The sequence below is a fragment of the Pithys albifrons genome, chromosome 19 (assembly GCF_047495875.1).
Source record: "Pithys albifrons albifrons isolate INPA30051 chromosome 19, PitAlb_v1, whole genome shotgun sequence".
Taxonomy (NCBI): domain Eukaryota; kingdom Metazoa; phylum Chordata; class Aves; order Passeriformes; family Thamnophilidae; genus Pithys; species Pithys albifrons.
The window spans coordinates 10,877,749-10,900,426 of NC_092476.1; the positions used below are offsets into that span (position 1 = coordinate 10,877,749).

Here is a 22,678-nt window from a genome sequence, read left to right on the forward strand (position 1 = left end):
CCTGGTTGGGTGTGCCCCTGGTTTGGATGAACAGAACAAGACTTCAGTTCCATTCACAGAATCACAGAGTGCTTTGGGGTGGAAGAGACAATAAAGTCCATCCAGTGCCACCCCCTGCCCTGGGCAGGGACACCTTCCACTGCCCCAGGGTGCTCCAAGCCCTGTCCAACCTGGCCTGGGACACTCCCAGGGATGGGGCAGCCACAGCTTCTCTGGGCACCTGTGCCAGGGCCTGCCCACCCTCCCAGGGAAGGATTTCTCCCCAGTATCCCATCTATCCCTGCCCTCTGGCAGTGGGAAGCCACACCCCATGTCCTGTCCCTCCATCCCTTGTGCCAGTTCCCCTTTCAGCTCTCCTGGAGCCCCTTTAGGCAGTGGAAGGAGCTCTGAGCTCCCATAATGCTCCCACCCCAAACTGCCTCTGTTTTCACTAAAATGCAGCTTTCACATTGCTGCTATTTTAAACTTCAGAACTAATTACTGGTACTTTAATGATTCTGTTCAGTGGCTACATTTGCCTTGGTAGCTGAACTGCTAAATTGTTTAATTTGTTTTATTAATTTCTGAAGAAACAGAACCAGTTTGGAAGGACAGGATCACAGGTAGGGCTCACTCAGGCTGAAGCTCCTCTTAGTGAGGGTTTCCCAGGGGGTTTCACTGCCCTGATTTAACCCCAGAGCAGTTAAATCCGTGTCTGACTGTGCTCAGCTCTGCTTCTAGAGGACAAAGATGGGCAGCTCCTCCTCTCTGAAGACAAGCAACCAAAATCCCTCCACATTCCTGGGGTGTCCTTTTCCATGAGGACAGGAGTGGTAGTTCCACACTGAAATCCCAAACCTCCTGAGTGTTCCTGGCAGGAATGGGGCACCTTGGAGGATTCTCTTTGCTTACCTGAACAACCCAAGCCTTTGCCAGCTGCTTTTCAGACCTCTGTCAGAATCCCTTATTCTGCACTAAAGCAGAGCTGGTTGTATAAAATAAGAGTCATAAACAGAGGAAGTGAGTCTGGCTTGGTATGAAAATTTCTAGTTGTATCTGTGTTTCCACAATATTCATCCCTGGGCTCTCAGATATGAAGCTCAAGATTATTAAACTTGCAGTCTGAGCCAAGTGAATAATAATGGAATTAAAAATTTCTGCAGAAACTGTGCACATTTGAATTTTGAGAAATGTTATTCTTTTACTTTATTGCATTCATGTTCCCTTTGCCCTTCTCCCCAAATGTGAAGGTCTTACAGTTTCTTAAAGTTGTGCTGCTGCTTGTGTGGATGTTTGTTCCTGAAAGAAACAAACAAAGCTTTTGTGTCGACTGTGGGTTTGCATTTCTTAAATCCTTGTAGCACAGTGCAAAAACAACCCCAGACTCCTCAAGTGCTGCTTTGCTCTCCCACCCCTGTGATTGCTGCAGGGTGATGTTCATCCCTTCCATGCCAACACCTCCAAGTGCCCAAGGTTGGTGAGGAAGTCTTAGTGTTGAGCTTGATTTTTGTGCTGTTGTTCGGCACGACTGGAAAGCAGAGCCCGAGGAATGGAGCAGAACTGCTGCCCTTTTCTGTGCTGCTCCAGGGCCATCCTGGGCTTTATCTGCAGTTATTATCCCTTTGCACAGACAGGCTGCAGCGTTTTGTGAATAACTCCTTTGGAACGTGTGTGTGAAGTGGGTGTGCAGTTAAAGTGACCCTCTGACAGTGCTAATGTGGCATTGACTGCAGCTGGAATTCCTTGCTAACTATCCTTTGTTTGTTTGCAACGAACAGCCCGAATCACCCAAACCCGTGAAACACCAGGCAAGTGGTTTTTTTAATGCTTTTAACTTATGGAGGCGACTGATGTGTATTCTTCTCTTTGTATTTCTGCTGTGGGAAGCCTTGCAGAGGTGTACAGGGAATTTTGTAAGCATTTAACTGGCTTTGTGAGCAGCTTGGGAGTTTCTCAGCGTTTCAGGCACTTGTCACACTTCAAAGTGGTGTTCCCTGTCCTGAAGTGAGAGGGCCCCCCTCTCCAGAATACTGTGCTGGGTAATGTGCTGCTGAGAAAGGGCAGAACACTTTTTAAATATTAAACAAAGTGCTTAAATAAGAGATGGATTAATGGCAGCTACAAAATCCTTTTGATTGACATACTGTTTTGTCTAATATTTTTATAGCTTTGCCAATAACCTGGTAAAGACTTTGATCTCAGGTGCCAAAGGCTTGACATAACCAAAGGTCTTCTGGAATCAAGTGTTTTCCCTGATTTTGGGGGCCAGGTGGTGGGAGCAGTGTGGGATGTGCTCAGCGTTGCTGCCTGAATTCCTGTTTGCTCGTTTGGGCCTCAGCTGCTCTTACTGCCCAGGTCACTGGAGCCTCTGTGCAGGTCATTGTGCCTGTCCCCTCTGTCCCTGGGGCAGCAGCAGCTCAGGTCTATCCCACCTCCCTGGGGACAGTGTTAGTGCTCCCAGTGCTCTGGAATCTACCTGGGAAGGGGCTCAAAGAGGAGGGTTAGGTGAGAGTTGAGGGCAAGACTGTGGAAAGAGAGAAGCAGTTGGTGCCATGTGTTATGCAGGGTAAACGCTGCCCTCTGCCCCGAGCTGGTAAGTGATGCCTTTGTGCTGGGCACGAGCTTTTAAATAAAGCAGGAGCTTTGGCAGGGTGTGAGCAAGGCTGGGAAACTGAAGAAGCTGCCTGAGTTAGTTTAGCTGGTTGTGTTCTTCCCTTCCATTCCTCTGAGAGCTGCCCAGTGCAAGGTCATCCGTAGGAAGGGAATTAGGAACCTTCAAGAGAGGTCTGGTACATGTGGAAGCCAAAAGGCAGCCCTGGACAGCTGTGATGCCTCTGGTGGTGTGTGTTAAACCTCTGTAACCCAATCATGTGTCTGAGCCCACGGTCTCACTTTCAGAAGTCACAGACAATGTTTAACTTAATCTTCCCTCCTTGCAAACATCAGTCAAGACTAAAGGGTTTTTACTGAAATAGTTCTCAGTTCCAAAATAGATGGAGTGGTTTTTAGCTTAACCCTCCTTTTGCTTGAAGTGTTGGGGTTGACGTGAACCATTTGTTGGCAAACATTTTTACTGTTGATGTTGCATAAACTGTGGAGTCATTAACATCTCTGTTTGGATGTCATTCTCACTCCAGAGTGGATCCCTGTTGTCTGTGAGTAGCTCGAGGCCTCCTGCCTGGCCCAGGAGGGTGGCACAGCACAGGGGGCACGGGGTGCTGGTTTTTCTGAAACTGAGACAACAGCCTGTCCCTGCCTTCCTGTTCCCCTGCATGAACTGCTGCATGAGCTGCCCTGCCCACAGTGCTCCACTCTGCTTTTTCCAAGGGCTGGGGAGGGGAGAGGCCCAGAGGGCAAACTGTGACACTCTTTCCAAAGCTCTGAATGCTTCTACAAGATGTTTTGGTTTAAAGGTAAAGCAGCAGGAGAAACAAACCCAACACAAAAGAGATTCTAAGTCAGAGTTACAATTTAATAACAATATCACAATAAATGCAATGGCACAAAGAGAAATTGGGTTTAACCCCCAACCCATCAGTCTAACCCAGCCCCCTGGGGCACAAACACAGGGGGGCTTGGTGGCCCCTGTGCTGAGCCCCACGTGGTTCCTCCGAGTCCAAAGGAAAAGGAGGTGAAAAACCTGTTGGTGCAGATGATGGCACAGTCTGGTGGAGAGTGGGGGGCTCCTCCTGGCCAGGGTCTGATCCTCCTCTGGATCCAATGAGTGGTTCCCCCAGTCCCCAAAGCCCAAGATTGTCTCCCCTGAGGTTTGGGTGGGAGCCCCCAGTGCCTCCCCCAGGGCAGGGAGTTCCACACTGGGGGATCTGACTCTGGCAGTCAGGGGGGATTTTGGAATGGTTGCTGGCCCATGGGCAGAGCTGAGCCCTCAGGTGGGTGTGGAGGTGCCAAGGAGTCCCTGCAGGGCAGTTCTCCCAGCTCCTCTGCCAGGCTTCTTTCCCAGCCAGCTCCCAGCCTGAGGGCTCAGCTGTGCCCTGGGCAGCTGCTGCCAATGGGCCATTGGGAACAGTTGCTGGGCAATGGCCCAGAGGGTTTGGAATGCACAGCTTTGGACACACCCACACAGGGAGAAACTGGGCCCACCTGCTGAACTGGGACAGAAGAGAATTGGTTTGTGCTGTAAAACTGTCCAGCTGGACAGGACAAGTGCCAGACCAGAAGATTTTTGCACAGTGTGAGGTTTGCTCTCCTCGGGGGTGGCTGTGCCCAGTCGGTGTGTGCAGCACCAAGACTCATTCCCATGGTTTGCACCTACACCTGAGGGTCCAGCTGAGTGGTCCCTCAAGCCCTCATTGTAAAAATGAGCTATGAAGACCCTTCTGCCTTCCCTTGGAGAATCTGAATAAGTCCTGCAGCAGTTGCTGTGCACAGCCCAGTCCAGGCCTGGGGTGCCTGCTGGACACAGAGACATCCATGGAGGAGTCGGAGTGGAGTCAGTTCACATTTTGCATCCAGAAAGAACACTTTATTCAGTCTGCTTTGTCTTTGTACATCCTTGTAGGCAAGTGTTTTAAAAGGCTTTACTCTCAAAATTCAGATGCAGAGGAACCTTGTGTTTTCAAGCCATATTTTGTTATTAATATAGCACATATTTTTGAACAACTGCAAGAACAAGAATTTTACATCTACTGGCCAATTTCTCTTTAAAAAACCCCTGGGCTACAAGAGATGTTTATCAATACCAAGCTGGCTTCCTTCCAGTATGGACAGGCTTGAATTGACCAACTCAGGGTCCTGCAGTGCCCTGACACAGTGCCAGCCCCACACCAACCTCCCACTTGCCACAAATAAACCACTTTCCTTGTCCCAAAAGATGATCCAAATATTCCTCCAGGATAGCTGGAGTTTGCCTTGTCAGAAGTGACAGCCCTGCTGCCTTTACTGCCCACCCTGGGGTTTGTCCCAAGCTGTGCTCAGCAGGGTCAGGAGCTTCTCCCTTCTGCCCTGGGCTGGGAGGGCTGGTGGGAACATCCCCATTCCTGAGGTGCTTCCCTGGGATACTTGGAGAGCATCAACTGCAGGCAGCACACAGTGGGTGTCACAGGGATCCAGTTCTCCAGCTGGGGATTTCTGGGTGAATTTAAAAGTGCTCCTGAGAGCTGTAACTTGGCAGGGCTGACACTGCCCAGGTACTGCAGCCTCAGCAGTGTTTAGTGTGCTCACATTCATTCCCTCCTCACTTCCTTCACAATTCAGAGGATTTGTGGTCCCAGAGGGAATAGATGTGGAAGCAGGCAAGTTTGGAGCAGATAGCTCCAGGTCACATTAACGAAGGAGCAGCTATTAATATCCAGTGTGGCTTGAAATACATTTCAATATACAAATAAAAGCCTCTTTTAGGTGTTAACTAGTGAATTTTCAGAATTCCTTTCTAAGAATTGACCTCATGTGGAAACCTGAAGAGACTTAACGTTTCCTGTTCTTTGATGCTCAGTCTGGAGCCTTTTTTCATCAAGGCTATAAATAATTGGAAAAAGCAGGTTTATGAACACACATGTCAGATTTGAGACTACATTCCAGACAGCTTCACTTTCTTTTTTTGCCTTTTTTTTTAAACCATCCTTCAGAGCAGGAAGACAGTATATTTTCCTGTGTGCATTTGTGCCTCCTGGGCTCTTGGAAGCAGCACAGACTTTTTTTGTTCCCAGTCCTCCTCATGGACAGCAATTGTCAAAGCTGTTGTGCAATTTCCTTAAGATAAGTACTCTGATTTCTAAATCCATTGGCTTGAACTTACAGAAACATTTAAAAACTGAATTAACCTTACTGAGCAATGTTGGTTGGGTTGAGCAATTGGGAAATGATGTTTGTATTTGGTGTTGCTCAGCTCTGGCCTTGTGCTCAGGTGTGGCCAGGTCAGATGTTGCAATGATAAGAATTTCAGTCTGGTTGGCTGAAGGGGAGCATTTCACTGACTTGAAAGTGGATATTTGTGAGTTTAAAAACTGGTGTTCCAAAGTAGCTGTATTGTCAAGTCACTAACCATGAAGTTTAAGAATAACTTGGCACTAAAATCTTAAGCCAGTTAATTTAGTTTCTCCTCTCAAGCACTCAAGGTCTGTGCCTAATTTCATCAGCCCTGAATGGGAATTTTCTTTTCCATCTTCACCAACTGTCACCATCCATCGAGTCCTGTTTGGTCCCTGCTCTGTTTCTGTGTCTGTTTTAATAAACAAACCCAAGCCACAAACCCACCCCAGAACCCCAACCATGTCCAGCCCTGGATGGAGGACTCGGCGGTGCAGGAGTGAGGGGGAGATGAACCCACTCCCTTGTGCCGGTGCTGGCAGTGCCACAGCAGGGGAAGGAAGGGTGGCAGGAGGAGGCAGAGCTCAGGAGCCCTCAGTGCAGGTGTTTACAGCTGCTCTTTCTGTCTGTGTGGTTTCAGGGGGAGCTGGAGCGGCAGCTGCTGCAGGCCAACCCCATCCTGGAGTCCTTCGGCAACGCCAAGACCGTGAAGAACGACAACTCCTCCCGCTTTGTGAGTGACTCCTTTTCTCTCTACAGTCTGGAACTGTGTGGACTGGTTTAAAGGCAAAGCAGCAGGAGAAATGAACCCAACACAAAAGAGATTACAAGTCAGAGTTACAGTTTAATAACAATATCACGATAAGTGCAATGGCACAAAGAGAAATTGGGTTTAACCCCCAACCCCAGCAGTGTAACCCAGCCCCCTGGGGCACAAACACAGGGGGGTTTGGTGGCCCCTGTGCTGAGCCCCACGTGGTTCCCCCGAGTCCAAAGGAAAAGGAGGTGACAAACCTGTTGGTGCAGATGATGGCACAGTCTGGTGGAGAGTGGTGGGCTCCTCCTGTCCAGGTTCTGCTCCTCCTCTGGATCCAATGAGTGGTTCCCCAAGTCCCCAAAGGCCAAGATTGTCTCCCCTGAGGTTTGGGTGGGAGCCCCCAGTGCCTCCCCCAGGGCAGGGAGTTCCACACTGGGGGATCTGACTCTGGCAGTCAGGGGGGATTTTGGAATGGTTGCTGGCCCATGGGCAGAGCTGAGCCCTCAGGTGGGTGTGGAGGTGCCAAGGAGTCCCTGCAGGGCAGTTCTCCCAGCTCCTCTGCCAGGCTTCTTTCCCAGCCAGCTCCCAGCCTGAGGGCTCAGCTGTGCCCTGGGCAGCTGCTGCCAATGGGCCATTGGGAAGAGTTGCTGGGCAATGGCCCAGAGGGTTTGGAATGCCCAGCTTTGGGCACACCCACACAGGGAGAAACTGGGCCCACCTGCTGAACTGGGACAATGTGTATTATGGAGAAGTTGCCACTTTAGGAATTCATCTGAGTGGCATCCAGAGCTTTTTCTCTCTTCCTCCATGAACAGGTTCTCCCGAGTGCCTGTGTGGGGTGTTGGGCTCTGAAGGAACATCCTCCCTCACTGACTCTTGCAAACTTTATTTTATCCAGTTTCCAACTTCAGCCACCATAATCTGACAAATCCAGCTGTGCTGTGGAGCTGAGCTGTGGCCTGTGTGCACAAATTGCTGCTGAATTGCTCCAAAAGTAGGAAGTGCTGTGGCATCAGCAGTGGAATTTGGCACAATCTGTAGCCTTCTTGTCAACAGCTGGGACTTTATCAATTGGTTGGTTCAGAGAGAACATCCCGAATTTCTTAGAAAAGCACAGAACTGACATACAAAACCTGTCTAAATTTACTGTCTGAGAGATTTACTGCAGGGGAAAATCCGGTGTGACCCATTCCAGGTGTCAGGCACTGCTGTGGCTGGTTGATGTTTTTGTTGGGTCAATGCCTTCTGCTCACAGAGGGTTTTGGTGGCTGATAAGCACTTCTGATGGGTTCCATTGTTTTAAAAATCATGGTGAATAAATAGCTTTTTACCACTTCTTAGGACTTCCTGTCCTTTGAAGGAATTAAAAGCCATCCCCCATTTCAGGGGGATGATGTTTTCAGTACGACTTCAAAACTGCATAGGAGGTATTAAATCTTTTTTTCTGGCTTAAAAGAACACTAAAATTTCGAGACCAAATGAAAGATTTCTGGTCTGCCTTTGACATTTCAACAGTTGCTTGGATTTACAATGCATGGACTCAACTCCAGTGATAAGGAGTCTGGAAAACTCTGTGACTAAGTCCCTTGGCCTTTCCAGTGGGAAGGGAGAGCAGAGTGGTGTGGAAATTCAGCTTTGGTAATTTTATAGTCAGGTTATTTGCAGTATTGCTTGATGCTTGTGGAAGTTGGGTATAGATTTATAATATCAACAGGTTTCTGCACAGTAATTCTACCTTCTTACCCCTCTTGAATGCCTCAAAGACTGTGCTGATTCACTGAGGATCCTTCTTTCCTAAAAGATGTGAGCATCTGGTTTGTATCATTTCGAGGGCTGCATTGCCATCATGGACATAATCACTGTGATGGCTCCAGCTCTGTTTTTGTAAAGGAGCCACTATAATGCATTCCAGATGGTCTCATCTCATGCAGAAAAAATAATCTTTAACAGCCATTTTAAAACCTGACTTAAAAAATCTCTCTCCTCCCACAGAGTGAGAAGTGCTGTTGTTCAGCCCCACAGACTTCGTTGTGCAGCACGAGCTGCCAGCCTGGCCCTGCTCCCTGGGAGCACCAGGAGGGTTGAAGTGAGGCTGCTGTCCAGGGAATTGCAGTTTTCCCCCTTTTTTCCTCTACCAAGTGTTCTCTTGTGTTTCAGGAAATGGTTTGCCTTGGATAGGGCAGTGGGCCTGGTGCATTCCCGTGGCAGAACCAAATGCTTCCTTCTGGTGTGGGTGTCCCAAAGCCCTGCCCTCAGTGCTGTGGTGGTGGCACCAGAACACCCTCAGAATCACAGAATCACAGAATCAGCTGGGTTGGAAGAGACCTCTGAGATCATCCAGTCCAACCCTTGCCCAACCCCACTGTGGTCACCAGATCATGGCAGTGAGTGCCATGTCCAGTCTCCTCCGTGAGCCCCCTGCAGCCTCTGAGGGATAAATCAGAGCCCACAGCAAGCCTGGCCAGGGCCAGCCAAAAGGGTGTATTAATATTGTGCTTTTAAAGATGAACTGGATAAGTGACTCTCTAGCACAGAGTTCAGTGCTGCCTGAAGTGGGAAGCAGAGGGAGTGTGTGGGACCCTCTCCTGGGTCACCTCCTTTAAGGACTGACCTCCTCTCAATTATTTTTGCTCGTGGATCTGGTAACTGAACAGCAGAAATTAGGGAACTTTTAAGGGTGAAACAGAGTAAAGTGGTCCCAAATTGTATCAGAAAAGGCCATTTACTGGATCTTACGTAATTTATTTGGTTTGTTTTCACATGAGACAGGACAAATTCAAGCCAAGAGTGGTACCAGCTCTGGGTGAAAAGTTGTCCATGCATTGCTGACACGTTGACATGTGCATTGTGTATCTGGTCTCCTGCCTGAATTTCAGTAAAATGTCATTTCATTCTTTCTGCCAGTTAAAAATAGAACTTTCTGGAATAGCTACTGAGCAAAAGGTGTAAATGCTGCAGTGCCAGGCTGAGCTGAGAGTGTTCTGTATCTTCATGCTCAGAGCCTGAGTTCAGTGCTGGGAACAGCCCTTGTTCCTTGGCACTGTGGTTTTAGTGCCAAACTGGAGCAGCAGGGAGCCACCACTGGAGCTCATTTAAAATGGCCCACCAGTTTTCCTGGAACTCAGAGACACCACTTTGGGCTGAAGCTGTTCCACCACAGCCCTGAGCAGTGGCTTTGCTCTGAGACTGTCAGGGTGAGGTGGTGGGGAGGTTCTGCCTTTCTCTGGATTCACTGACGGGATTGGGGGCAGAAAGTTGAGTTTGTACCCATAAATCTTGAGCCGAAGGGGCTTTATTAGGGGGTTCTGATAAGGAGCTGCAGTAGCACAAATCATTGCAGGCTGGAGAAGGGACTGGAGCACAAGTGCTGTGGGGAGAGGCTGAGGGAGCTGGGGGTGTTCAGCCTGGAGAAGAGGAGGCTCAGAGGTGACCTCAGCACTGTCTGGAACTGCCTGAAGGGAAGTTCTGGCCAGGTGGGGGTTGGTCTCTTCTCCCAGGCACTCAGCAATAGGACAAGGGGGCACGATGGGCTCAAGCTCTGCCAGGGGAAATTGAAGTTGGAGAGCAGAAAAAACTTCTTTGCAGAGAGAGTGCTCAGGCATTGGAATGGGCTGCCCAGAGAGGGGGTGGATTCCCCATCCCTGGAGGTTTTTGAGCTGAGCTTGGCCGTGGCACTGAGTGCCATGATCTGGTAAAGGGACTGGAGTTGGACCAAGGGTTGGACTTGATGATCTGGGAGGTCTTTTCCAACCCAGTCAGTTCTATTCTATGATTCTGTGATTAGGTCAGTCTGGAAACATGTCCCCAAAATAACACAGTGACCTGGTCAGGCAGTTCCTGTCACACAGGGACCCTCCAGGCTTTGGAGTGGAACATTGATCAGCACATCAGGAATGGATCTGCCAGCCAGGAATTCCCTGGAACCTGCTGATAGCACCAGTGAGGCTGGAGATGAGGGAGGGTTTGGATCCAGGCTGTAAAAGCCCTTTCCAAGGGGCTCCATGGAAGTTGTCAGGAGATGCCTTTGTGCAGATACCATCAGAAGTGGTGAGGCAGGTGTTGGCAAACATCCACAGAGCTTCCTGATCTCCAGACCTGTTTGTGGGTGGATAGAGGATGTGGAAGGTGCATGCAATGAAAATGGAGAACCCAGTGGAGTCACTGGGAATTCCCACTGGTTTTTCACATGTTTGCAGCCAGAGCAGTGCTGAGCAGCTTCATGAGCACAGACTTGAAATGCAGTGATGAAAGTGCTCCAGCTCTAAACCTGTTGTCCTGTTGGGTTTGTTTGTAGCCAAGTGACAAACCAGGTGGGGCAACTGATGTGACATAAAACTGGTATCACATATCCCCTGGCAACCACTTGCTTTCCAAGAGCTGCTCTGTGTGTGGGAAGTGGCTCTTTATTTGAGAGGGAGGTGTAGGAAATAGATGTATTTCTTAGTCCTTTCTTTACCAACTGCTGGAGCAGAGAGGCCACAGAGAGAGCAGCCAGAGATGGGATGGAAGGGGAGATGGGCTGGGCTGGGCAGCACCTGAGGTTTGGGGTGCTACAGCTGGAGCACCTTCAGCCACCAAAGAGTTTGCTGTGGAAATGTGCACATGGAGAATCCCAGATTGCTTCCAGCCCCAGTGTGGGGAATTGAGCCTCACCATCAGAGAAGTTTCTCCTAAATCAGGATTACAAATCCATGTGGACTGTGAGGTCCTTAATCCTTGGAGGGTGTTGGTGTGCAGTGTATTGTGCCCCACTGAAAAGGTAGCTGAGCACATGGAAGGGAGAGATTCCATTTGAACTTGGGAAATGCTTCATCCATGAGTGCAGTTGGATTATGTTTTATTGTTTAACTAAAAAAAAAAACCATAATAATGAAAAAACTCTTTTTTCTTCGCAGGGCAAATTCATCAGGATTAACTTTGATGTTACTGGTTACATTGTTGGGGCCAACATCGAGACGTGTATCCTCCTTCATGCCACATCCCTGCCAGTGCAAGTTCCCTGCTTTGTTTTGCTTTTAACCCTAGAATTCATGGAATGCAGTCAAGGTTGCCACACGTGGACATTCCTTTGACAACATCCATCTCTGCCTTTGTTTCAAAATAGGATCGAATGTCACCAGTTCAGCGGCTCAGAAATCCTGTGCTCCCAAACTCAGCACTCTGAGACCTGCTGGATTTTCAGGCTGGCCTTAAAAACAGGGTGTGCTAAAAAGGGAAACCATGTAAAATATGCTTGCTGTGTGAACATTTCTGAAAATACCCCAACCCCTTCCTAATTTTCAGTCCTCAGGGATGTAAGGAGAGCCACCATTAAAACCTCTACCTTGGACTTCAGGAGAGCAGATTTTGGCCTATTCAAAGAACTGATTCAGAGCATACCCTGGGAAACAACCCTTAAAGGCAAGGGGGTCCAGGAGGGATGGACATGTTTTAAGAGGGAGATTTTGAGTGCACAGCAACAGGCTGTCCCAGTGTGCCCAAAGGCCAGCCAGAGGGGAAGACAGCCAGCTTGGTTAAATAGGGAGATTCTGCAAGAAATCAGGGATAAAAAGAAAGTTTACAGACTATGGAAAAAAGGATGGCTACTTACGAAGAATTTAAGATAGAGCTGGGTCGTGCAGGAAAAAAATTAGGGAAAGAAAAGTGGAATTTGAAGTAAATTTGGCTGTTTCAGTAAGGGATAACAAAAAGTCCTTTTATAAATACATTAATAACAAAAGGAGGGGCAAGGAAAACCTCCATTCCCTGTTGGACTTGGAGGGAAATATAGTTAAGGAAGATGAGGAGAAGGCTGAGGTACTAAACACCTACTTTGCCTCAGTTTTCACCAGTAAGACAGGTGGCCCTCAAGACAACTGGCCTCTGGAGCTGGTGGACAGGGAGAGGGAGCTGAATACCCCTCCTGTATTCCAGGAGGAAATAGCGACCGACTTACTGAGCCAGCTGGATCCTAACAAGTCTATGGGACCAGACGGGATCCATCCCAGGGGGATGAAGGAGCTGGCAGAAGAGCTTGCCAAACCACTGCCCATCATCTTCCAACAGTCCTGGCTCTCTGGGGAGGTCCCAGATGATTGGAGGTTGGCCAATGTCACCCCAATCCACAAAAAGGGCTGCAAGCAGGACCCTGGAAACTCCAGGCCTGTCAGCCTGACCTCCATGCCTGAGAGAACAGCATTGGGGTGGTCATCAAATGATGCAATTGGAGGCCTTGGTAAACAATAGTAAGTGGGTATTGATCACAGACAATGCTGCAGTGAGGCTTTTGTTCTGTTGCTCTGTTTTAAACTGCTTGATCTGAAGGGCATTGAATGTTTGGAACTGTCACAAAGGATAATTTCCCAATAAGGCTGGGAAAGGTCTATAGTTATTCAAAATATGCTTCAGTGATAAATGTTTTTCTTCATTCACCACAGCACAGGAATGAAGGCAGCTTTTAGGAAAGTCCAGATGGATTGTTTTGCTCAGAGCTTTGTGAAAATAGAAGGATTGAACTCTTAGGGAATTTTTTCTTCATCATAAGAACTCATCCTTACCAGTAACCTGTGTCATTTCAAATGCCTGTCCTGCATTTGCTTTGGAAGTGGAATATCTAGAAATAAAAGCATTGAAGAACAGTGCAGCTCACAGCAGCTGATTGGACCCTGCCTGGTGCAGAAGTTGCAGTTGGGAGCTGTGGGAAAAAGGCAATGCTTGGGAGAAACAACACACACACTTCAGATCATAAAGTGCTTCTGAGCTCAGCAGCTGCTGGGGGTTTGGTAGGAGAAGTTTAGACAGGAACTTAATAGAAGGAGGGTGGCAGCTCCTGCTCTCACCAAAACTGTGGCTGACCCATTCCAGGCAGCTGTGGCTGCACAGGGCAGGGAAATGCAGGGAACATCCAGGGGATGGGAGTGCACAAATCCGTGAGTTTGCTGAGATCAAAAGTGGGTTTCTGCCAGTCTGAACTGGAAATCTCTTACTTAGTCACTGAAGATTCATATTGGGCATAGTCTGGTCATGGAATGGTTTGAGTTGGAAGGGACCTGAAAGCCCATCCAGTCCCACCCCCTGCTGTGGGCAGGGACACCTCCCACCAGCTCAGGTTGCTCCAAGCCCCGTCCAACCTGGCCTTGGACACTCCAGGGAAGGGACAGCCAGAGCTTCTCTGGGCATTACTAACAACATTCTGTCCTATGGCAATTCCATAGCCTGCTTGTGAACCTTTGCTTGCACTGGACCTTTGTAAGCCAATATTGTAGATGATCCTTGACTGCAGGAACAATGCAGACCTGCTGGAGAAGTCCCGCGCTGTTCGCCAGGCCAAGGACGAGCGGACCTTCCACATCTTCTACCAGCTGCTGGCTGGGGCAGGAGAGCACCTCAAATGTAAGCTGGGAATGCCTTTCTTTGTACCCCTGGTGCTTGTGTGCTGTGTTTGTTACTCCAGTGACTCCTCTTTGGGTGGTCCTGGTCACCAATGGGTTTTAACCCAAGAAGGAAAAGCCAGGTGGCTTTGTTTGGGAATAACTCCTGTGCTTGATCAGATGTGCTGGGAAGCCACTCTTGCATTTCAAGCAAATGTCTCCTCCATGCCAAAGCCCATTTTGGGCATTCTCTGTCTGGGAATCCATGGGTAGAAGCTGCAGTGTTCCCAGGGGATAACCACCAACCCTGGGCAGCAGTGGCAGCTGTGTCTGCTCTGGGCTCTGCCTTCAGCCTGGGCAGAAAGCAGCCATTTAACCAAAACATGAAACTGTGGCTTTTTTCAGTCATTGTAGTGCTGTGGTGGTGATCTTGACTCTATTTGGGGCTTTTTATCCCCCCTTTAGTAACTGAGAATTTCTGTTAAGTTGTAATAAGGGAGACTAATGAAGATACAGACTTGAGACAATCAACCCTCTCTTTGCTCTCCTGTGTTAGATAAGCTGGTGTTTGGTACCCTTGATGTGCTGAGCATCAATCCCTGGCTCCATTGCTGCCTGGGGCTGGTACCTTTCAGTAGAGATGCTCCTTTTAGGGCCCTGCAGATGGGGATTGGGGTTATGGTAGATTAGTGGGGATTTGAGGTTGTGTTCAGTCTGTTGGGTGAAGTTCTGGGTGCAGAGATACGTTAAGAAGCTCGTGTGAGTTGCTACAGAGTCTGTGGGTTGCCTTCAGCTTGGAGGACACACTGGTATTTTTGGGCTTTCAGGAACTGCTGTAATGGCCTGTGGCCACAGCTGAGGAACTGATTTCCTAAAGCAGAGTTTAGGCATTTAGAACAGAGCGTGGGTGGGTGTGAACAGCATCTCTTCAGCTTATTTCTCTGTGTCTTCCTTCCCCCAATACAGCTGACTTGCTGCTCGAAGGATTTAACAATTACAGATTCTTATCTAATGGCTACATCCCCATTCCTGGGCAACAGGACAAGGATAACTTCCAGGAGACAATGGAAGCCATGCACATCATGGGCTTCTCACACGATGAGATCCTGTGTAAGTTATTGAGCCCTTTGCACTGTCAGAGCGTGCCTGTCTCTCTCTCTCTGTCTCTGTCTCTCTCTCTCTCTCACACAGACACACACAGACACACTCACACACAAAGAGACACACACACAGACACAGACACACTCACACTCACACACACACACACAGACACACACACAGAGACACACACACAGACACACAGACACAGACACACACACACACACAGACACACACACACACACACACACACTCACACAGACACACACACAGACACACACACAGACACACACACACACAGACACACACACAGACACACACACACACACACACACACACAGACACACACACACACACAGACACACACACACACACACACACACTCACACAGACACACACACACAGACACACAGAGACACACACACAGACACACAGACACACACACACACACACACACACACACACAGACACACAGAGACACACACACAGACACACAGACACACAGACACACAGACACAGACACACACACACAGACACACACACACACAAACACACACACAAACACACACACACAGACACACACACACAGACACACACACACACAAACACACACACACAGACACACACACACAGACACACACACACACAGACACACACACACAGACACACACACAGACACACAGACACACACACACACAGACACAGACACACACACACATTCACACACAGACACACACACACACTCTCGCACAGACACACACACACAGACACACACATTCACACACAGACACAGACACACACACACACAGACACACACACACAGACACACACTCACACACACACACTCACACACACACACAGAGACACAGACACACACTCACAAACACTCTCACACACACACACACACACAGACACAGACACACACACACACAGACACACACACACACAGACACACACACACACAGACACACACACACACACAAACACACACACACACACAAACACACACACACACAGACACACAGACACACACTCACTCACACACACACAAACACACACACACACAGACACACACACACACACTCACTCACACACACACACACTCACACACACAGACACACACACACACATTCACACACAGACACACACACACACTCTCGCACAGACACACACACACAGACACACACATTCACACACAGACACAGACACACACACACACAGACACACACACACAGACACACACTCACACACACACACTCACACACACACACAGAGACACAGACACACACTCACAAACACTCTCACACACACACACACACACAGACACAGACACACACACACACAGACACACACACTCACACTCACACACTCACTCCTGCTAATTTGATGTCACCAAATTTAATGTTGCTTCAGTGTCTTGACAGCCTGAAGGAAATATTTGCTCACCTTTAGCTGGAATTGGATCAAAGCCATTTGCCCAAAAAGCACAGTACAAACTGTATTTCCTTTCTGAAATCCTACTTTGAATTTGGAAGGAAAGTGACACAAGTAACAGAAGGAAAGTTTGTTAAGCTAATCCCTCTTCCACTAAACTGATGCACGTGTCTTTTGTTATCACAGCAATGCTGAAAGTGGTGTCCTCAGTGCTGCAGTTTGGGAATATTTCCTTTAAGAAGGAGAGAAACACGGATCAGGCCTCTATGCCAGAGAACACTGGTGAGTTGGTCAGGGCTGTGTGGCTTCCTCTGACTTGTGCTGGAGTTTTCTCCCTGCCATTTGTCCAGTGCATATCTTGAAAAACACAGAGCAGTCTGCTGAGCATCCCTGAGAGTGCTCTGTGCCAGAATGGGGCCAGGACTGGGGGGAGAGGAGCCAACAGGCAGTTGTTGAACTCTCCTCTTCCATTCTCATCGTGCAGACAAATCTAAGTGTCCATCAAGGGAATTGGTGCTGTTTGCATGGCTGTTAAGCTTTGAACAAGGATTTCAGTTGTAGGCTTGTTTATTGCTCTCTGCAAAGATTTAAGCTCTAGGAAGAAGTCCATGCTTAAATCAGTTTGTTTTCCTTGGGTTTTGACAGCAGTTTTGTTGCCAATGATAAGAGCCCTGGAGCCAAGCACAACTTCCACAGTGCAGTGGCAGGACACAGGAATGTGTGTTTGGAACAAGCTGATTCTGGAGAGGCTGAGCCCGAGTTTATCAGTTAGTGCCTCAGTGCCATCAGCATTTCAGGAGTATATTTCTCCACAACAAAAAATGGTGCACATCTGAGGTTTTTATTTAGTACCTCAGTGCCAGCCTTTTAAGTCATCTCATGGAAAATCATCTTGGAGAACTTGGGAAGCATCATTTACAGGAGCTGCTGCACAGATTCTTGTCTGTGTCTCCCTGTGTGATTGTCCCACATGGCTGTGCATGGAGATCCCCTGCAGTGTCCCACATTGCTGTCCCTCCTGAGGGCAGTGACCTCCTGCCCAGGTGTGGGGTGAAGGTCAGTAGTTACTGACTTGGCATTTGGAGTTTTGCAGTGAGGAAGAAAGGTTGGGTGAGGGATTAGTTTTTTGGGCTTTTTCTGCTGGTTTAGAGACCTCAGGTGAGTTATTTCCATGTAAAAGGTGTGATGTAGGAAGATAGAGGTGCTTCTTGCTTCATGACTAGCTTGGCTTTAGAATCACAGAATCACAGACTGTTCTGACTTGGAAGAGACCCACAAGGATCATGGAGTCCAACTCTTAAGTCAATGGCCCACACAAGGGATTGAACCCATGACCTTGGCATTATTACAACCAAGTTTTAACCAGCTGAGCTCATCTCAGAGTCTGGTTGTATTGCCATTGGGTTTGGGACATAAATTCTGAATTATAATACTGGCTATAGATATATTGATGCTAGTGGATGTTTATAGTACTGGATACAAGATGCTGAATTATAGAGCAAAGATGGGGACAGTTCAGGTCATAGTGACAGCCTGTTTCTGTCCTCCTGTATTTAAAAACTGGGCTGTGTGGTCTATGTTGTTGCATCTTACTGAAGACACTGAGTGTAAGGATCTCTCCCTTGCTGGCACCTGTGCTGTCACATCTCACTGTAAGGGATTTCCTCTGGAGAAATCAGTGTCCTGATGGGCATTTATCTCATTTGGAGGCCATGTCTGGTGTAGGTCAGGTTGGTGTCTCCACAGATGGGAAGGAATTTGTGTGGGCAGTGGAGAAGTGAGCCAACTCAAAGAATATGGAAAGCACACTCTGCCCTATAGATCATAAATGTAGGTAAACAAATAATGGTTTCAAGGACAGATACAAGAGATGGCAAGAAAGAAACAGAGCCTTTGTGGATTAAGAGGGAGTAGCTGTGCTTTACTAAGCATTTCATGCTCCCCAGATTTGGAGAAACCTTTCTGCTGAGAGGGCACAAGTTCATAAGCAGTCTCATAAAGCTCCTGTTCACCTGTGATAGGAGCTTTTCAGTATCTGGGCTTTAGGGTAACTCAGAGAGTTGTACCAAAACCCCAACAGCAGTAAAAGGAGTCAGAACAGTCAGGGCTCTTTCCAGTCACACCTTTCAGAGGGTCTCAGTTACAAACAAGGTGTCCCTGCCCATGGCAGGAGTTGGAACTGGCTGAGCTTTAAGATCTCTTCAGACCCAAACCATCCTAAGATGAATTTTTTTCAAGTTCAAGGTGAATCAAGCTGAAATAGTGACCCAGTCCTGCCCTTGGAGGTGGTGGAGCTTGGACTTGCCAGTGGGTTAGTTCTGCAGAGGAGCCTCAGAAGGGCCTCCCTCAGGGGCTCAGCACATGGGAGTTTTAGTGCTACATCTGCTGGTTTGTTGTTATTATTCTTACCCAAGCTACAGTTTATTACAGACTGGAAAGGTTGGGACAATAAATTCCATGCCACTGGTTCATGAAAGGAGCTGAGTGTAGTTTTTGAGCACTTCAGAGGGGTAAAACCCTCCTTCCTGAAAGTGCCATATCCCTTCTACAGTGTCCATTGTGCCACTGTACCAGGCTGGTGCTCATGGATGCTGAATATTTTCTATTCTTGGTTTGGTTTTGAGGTTTTTCACTCACTACCTGACCCCTGAGGCTGTAAGTTTTATCTGCAGTGCTGGTTTATATTTTTATCCCCAAAGCACAGAAATGGTCCTGTATGTAGCTAAAGGGAGAGGAGGGCTCCATTTGTGACACTCCCTAATGTCACTGATTGTGTGTCAGCTCATGAATCCTTCTCATGAGTGTATGGCCAGTGAGAGAATCTCAACATTCAGAGCAAGGAATGGTGGTTTTAATACTAAAGGAAAAACAGTAATGCAGCAGAAGCTCTAATACATTGGTCTGAAAATCTGTTTTCCAGGGTACAAGTAGGGTGTTTTTCCATTCTGGCAGTAAAACAAGCTGTGAGATTACACAGATAAGGGGCCAAGGCCTCACTGGGTAGTGTGGAGAGCTTCCTGCTGAAGGGCAACACTTCCCCAGCCCTAAAAATACCTTTGGCGTCACATTCATTTTTAGAAGTCTGGAATCACAGCCCTCCAAGCCCTGGGACGTGTGTTTGGAAAAAGAGGTTGATGCAACAGGAATCTGGAGGGATGGCGTGGGCACTGCACTGTTTAAATAATGCCATGGCAGCAGGAGAGTTCTTGCTGTTAGAGGAAGGGCACTGCTGCTGGTGGTGTTACTGTGTGTTAAACACTCAGAACCACAGAGTGGGCTGGGTTGGGAGGACCTTAAAGCTCCTCTCATCCCACCCCTGCCCCGGGCAGGGACACCTTCCACTGTCCCAGGGTGCTCCAAGCCCTGTCCAACCTGGCCTTGGACACTGCCAGGGATGGGGCATCCTCAGCCTCTCTGGACAATATTACAAACCCATGTTTTCAGTAGTTGAAGTGACATATTTTGGTGTCACACTGGACACTGAACTGAACCATTTTTTGGCTCCCTTCATTGATGGCTTCGATGTGTGATGTCCTCATGCTGTGCCTCTTCCTGGGGGTGAGAAAATGGGTGTTCCCTTGTAAAGTAACTAAAGGAGAACTTGTACATGAGCTGTGGGCTGTTACATGTCCTGCAATTCCATGAAATCCAGTGTTTCCTGTGCTCCTCCAAGGAAATGCAGCTGAGTTCCTCTGGAGAGCTCCATCACCCTGGGGCAGGGGCTGTCCCGGGCACACACAGAATCATAGAATGGATTGGGTTGGAAAAGACCTCCGAGATCATCAAGTCCAACCCTTGGTCCAACTCCAGTCCCTTTACCAGATCATGGCACTCAGTGCCACGGCCAAGCTCAGTTGAAAAACCTCCAGGGATGGGGAATCCACCCCCTCTCTGGGCAGCCCATTCCAATGCCTGAGCACTCTCTATGCAAAGAAGTTTTTTCTCATCTCCAACTTCAATTTCCCCTGGCAGAGCTTGAGCCCATCGTGCCCCCTTGTCCTATTGCTGAGTGCCTGGGAGAAGAGACCAACCCCCAGCTGGCCAGAACTTCCCTTCAGGCAGTTCCAGACAGTGCTGAGGTCACCTCTGAGCCTCCTCTTCTCCAGGCTGAACACCCCCAGCTCCCTCAGCCTCTCCCCACAGCACTTGTGCTCCAGTCCCTTCTCCAGCCTCGTTGCTCTTCTCTTCTCAGTTGGGTTGGAAAACACCTCTGAGATCATCAACCCTTGATCCAACCCCACTGTGATCACCAGCCCAGGGCACTCAGTGCCCTGGGCTGGTGATCACAGTAGGGTTGGATCAAGACATGTTGGATTCTCTGTCCCTGGAGGTGTTTCAGAGGACACTCAGTGCCACATCCAGTCCCTTCTCCAGCCTCGTTGCTCTTCTCTGGCCCCGCTCCAGCCCCTCAATCTCTTGCCTCAACTGAGGGGCCCAGAACTGAACACAACACTCAAGGTGTGGCCTCCCCAAGGCAGAGTCCAGGGGAAGGGTCACTGCCCTGGGCCTGCTGGCCACGCTAGTTTGGATCCAGGCCAGGATCCCCTTGGCCTTCTTGGCCACCTGGGCACACTGGTGGCTCCTGTTGAGCTTCCTGTCAATGAGTACCCCACGTGCTGTCCCACACTGGCTCTGTCAGCAGCAGCTTCACCAGCTCTCTGGCTGCAGGGGAGGTTTCAGTGCTCCCTTTCACGTGTCTCTTTTGCTCTCCAGTTGCACAGAAACTGTGCCACCTGCTGGGCATGAACGTCATGGAGTTCACCCGGGCCATCCTGACTCCACGCATCAAAGTGGGCAGGGACTACGTGCAGAAAGCCCAGACCAAAGAGCAGGTAAGTTCTGATGCCTTAAAGATGAAGTGAAACTGTGCCTCATCCTGATTTGCACCTGACAGATAAAACTGGGATAAAATGGGTCAAGAAAATTGGGATGAAGTGTGTAAAGAAAACTGGGATGAAGTGTGTAAAGAAAATTGGGATGAAGTGTGTAAAGAAAACTGGGATGAAATGTGTAAAGAAAACCGGGATGAAGTTGTAAAGAAAACTGGGATGAAGCGAGTGCTGCCACTGACTGTTTAAGCTTTGCTGTGTTTATGGGATATTCTTATATGGTAAAAATCAGTGGTAGAATAGAGGAAATCTTTCCATTTCCTTGACCTTCTCCTGGTTTCATCCTTTGTATCACTGTTGTGACATTATCAAATACTCAGAGACCTCTTGTTTTTATGGAACAGTTTAAGAAGAAATGTTTCTTAACATTAATCAAACTACTTACTCTTTCTACTGCTTGTTTTCATTCCTCCCTGGTATGAGCTCCCTCCAACCTCTCCTTTTCCTTAGTTCCTGGTGATAACATCCAGTCTGTCCCAGGGTGGATAAGTGTCCCTGTCTGGCTTTGCAGGCAGACTTTGCAGTGGAGGCTCTGGCAAAGGCCACCTACGAGCGGCTCTTCCGCTGGCTCGTGCACCGCATCAACAAAGCCCTGGACAGGACCAAGCGGCAGGGGGCGTCCTTCATTGGCATCCTGGACATTGCTGGCTTTGAGATCTTTGAGGTACTTGGGAATTCTGACAGTCAGGTTTGTCTTTTCCCTGGTGATGTGTGCTCAGGACCATTGCAGAGCCACTGAATGTTCCCAGCGTGTTTGGAGCTGCAAATGCTTTGACAGCCCAACGTTGCAGTGCCAAAAAGTCATACTTTAGTCTAAATCCTTCCTTTATATGTGGTGGTTGTTCCTACTCTGCATTAGTTTAATTGCATGTAGCAGGGAACATGAGAGGTTTCTATAATTGTTTTCCAATTTTCTTTCCGTTACATTCGAGCTTTGCAGAGTTTTGGAGAATTTCCTTATAAAGTCAAATTTTTGACTTCCAGATATGTGATATCTTGTCACTGACTCATTCTTGCATACTGATGTTATTCTTGTAGTTGAACTCCTTTGAGCAGCTCTGCATCAACTACACCAACGAGAAGCTGCAGCAGTTATTCAACCACACCATGTTTATCCTGGAGCAAGAGGAATACCAGCGGGAGGGCATCGAGTGGAATTTCATTGATTTTGGCCTGGATCTGCAGCCTTGCATTGACCTGATTGAAAGACCTGTAAGTTTGCCCATGAGCAGTGAGGTTGGACTGCTGAGTGTGCCTTTGCTGCCTGCAAATGAGACACTTCTTGTGGAGCTGTCACTGAAAGGGAATTAACTGGAGTGCTCAAGTCCAAAGTCTAAAATACTGTGTGTTATTAGTGAAAGGATTTATCCTGAGGGGATTTTGCCCTCTGTTAGTGTAAAACACTG

General features: G+C 48.4%; 1 protein-coding gene across 5 annotated transcripts in view; it reads left to right on the plus strand.

Annotated features, from left to right (window-relative positions):
* MYH10 (myosin heavy chain 10) overlaps nt 1-22,678 on the plus strand; it is a 117,323-nt gene that overhangs the window by 59,885 nt on the left and 34,760 nt on the right. For 3 of the 5 annotated variants that reach the window (XM_071573893.1, XM_071573896.1, XM_071573894.1), the window contains exons 6-14: nt 1,758-1,787; nt 6,386-6,478; nt 11,398-11,461; nt 13,775-13,873; nt 14,818-14,961; nt 16,570-16,665; nt 21,097-21,215; nt 21,784-21,936; nt 22,311-22,484. In XM_071573893.1, the coding sequence (XP_071429994.1) occupies nt 1,758-1,787; nt 6,386-6,478; nt 11,398-11,461; nt 13,775-13,873; nt 14,818-14,961; nt 16,570-16,665; nt 21,097-21,215; nt 21,784-21,936; nt 22,311-22,484 (972 nt within the window). The remainder of the gene's footprint in view (nt 1-1,757; nt 1,788-6,385; nt 6,479-11,397; nt 11,462-13,774; nt 13,874-14,817; nt 14,962-16,569; nt 16,666-21,096; nt 21,216-21,783; nt 21,937-22,310; nt 22,485-22,678) is intronic. The other 2 variants (XM_071573895.1, XM_071573897.1) reach the window with 1 other exon arrangement.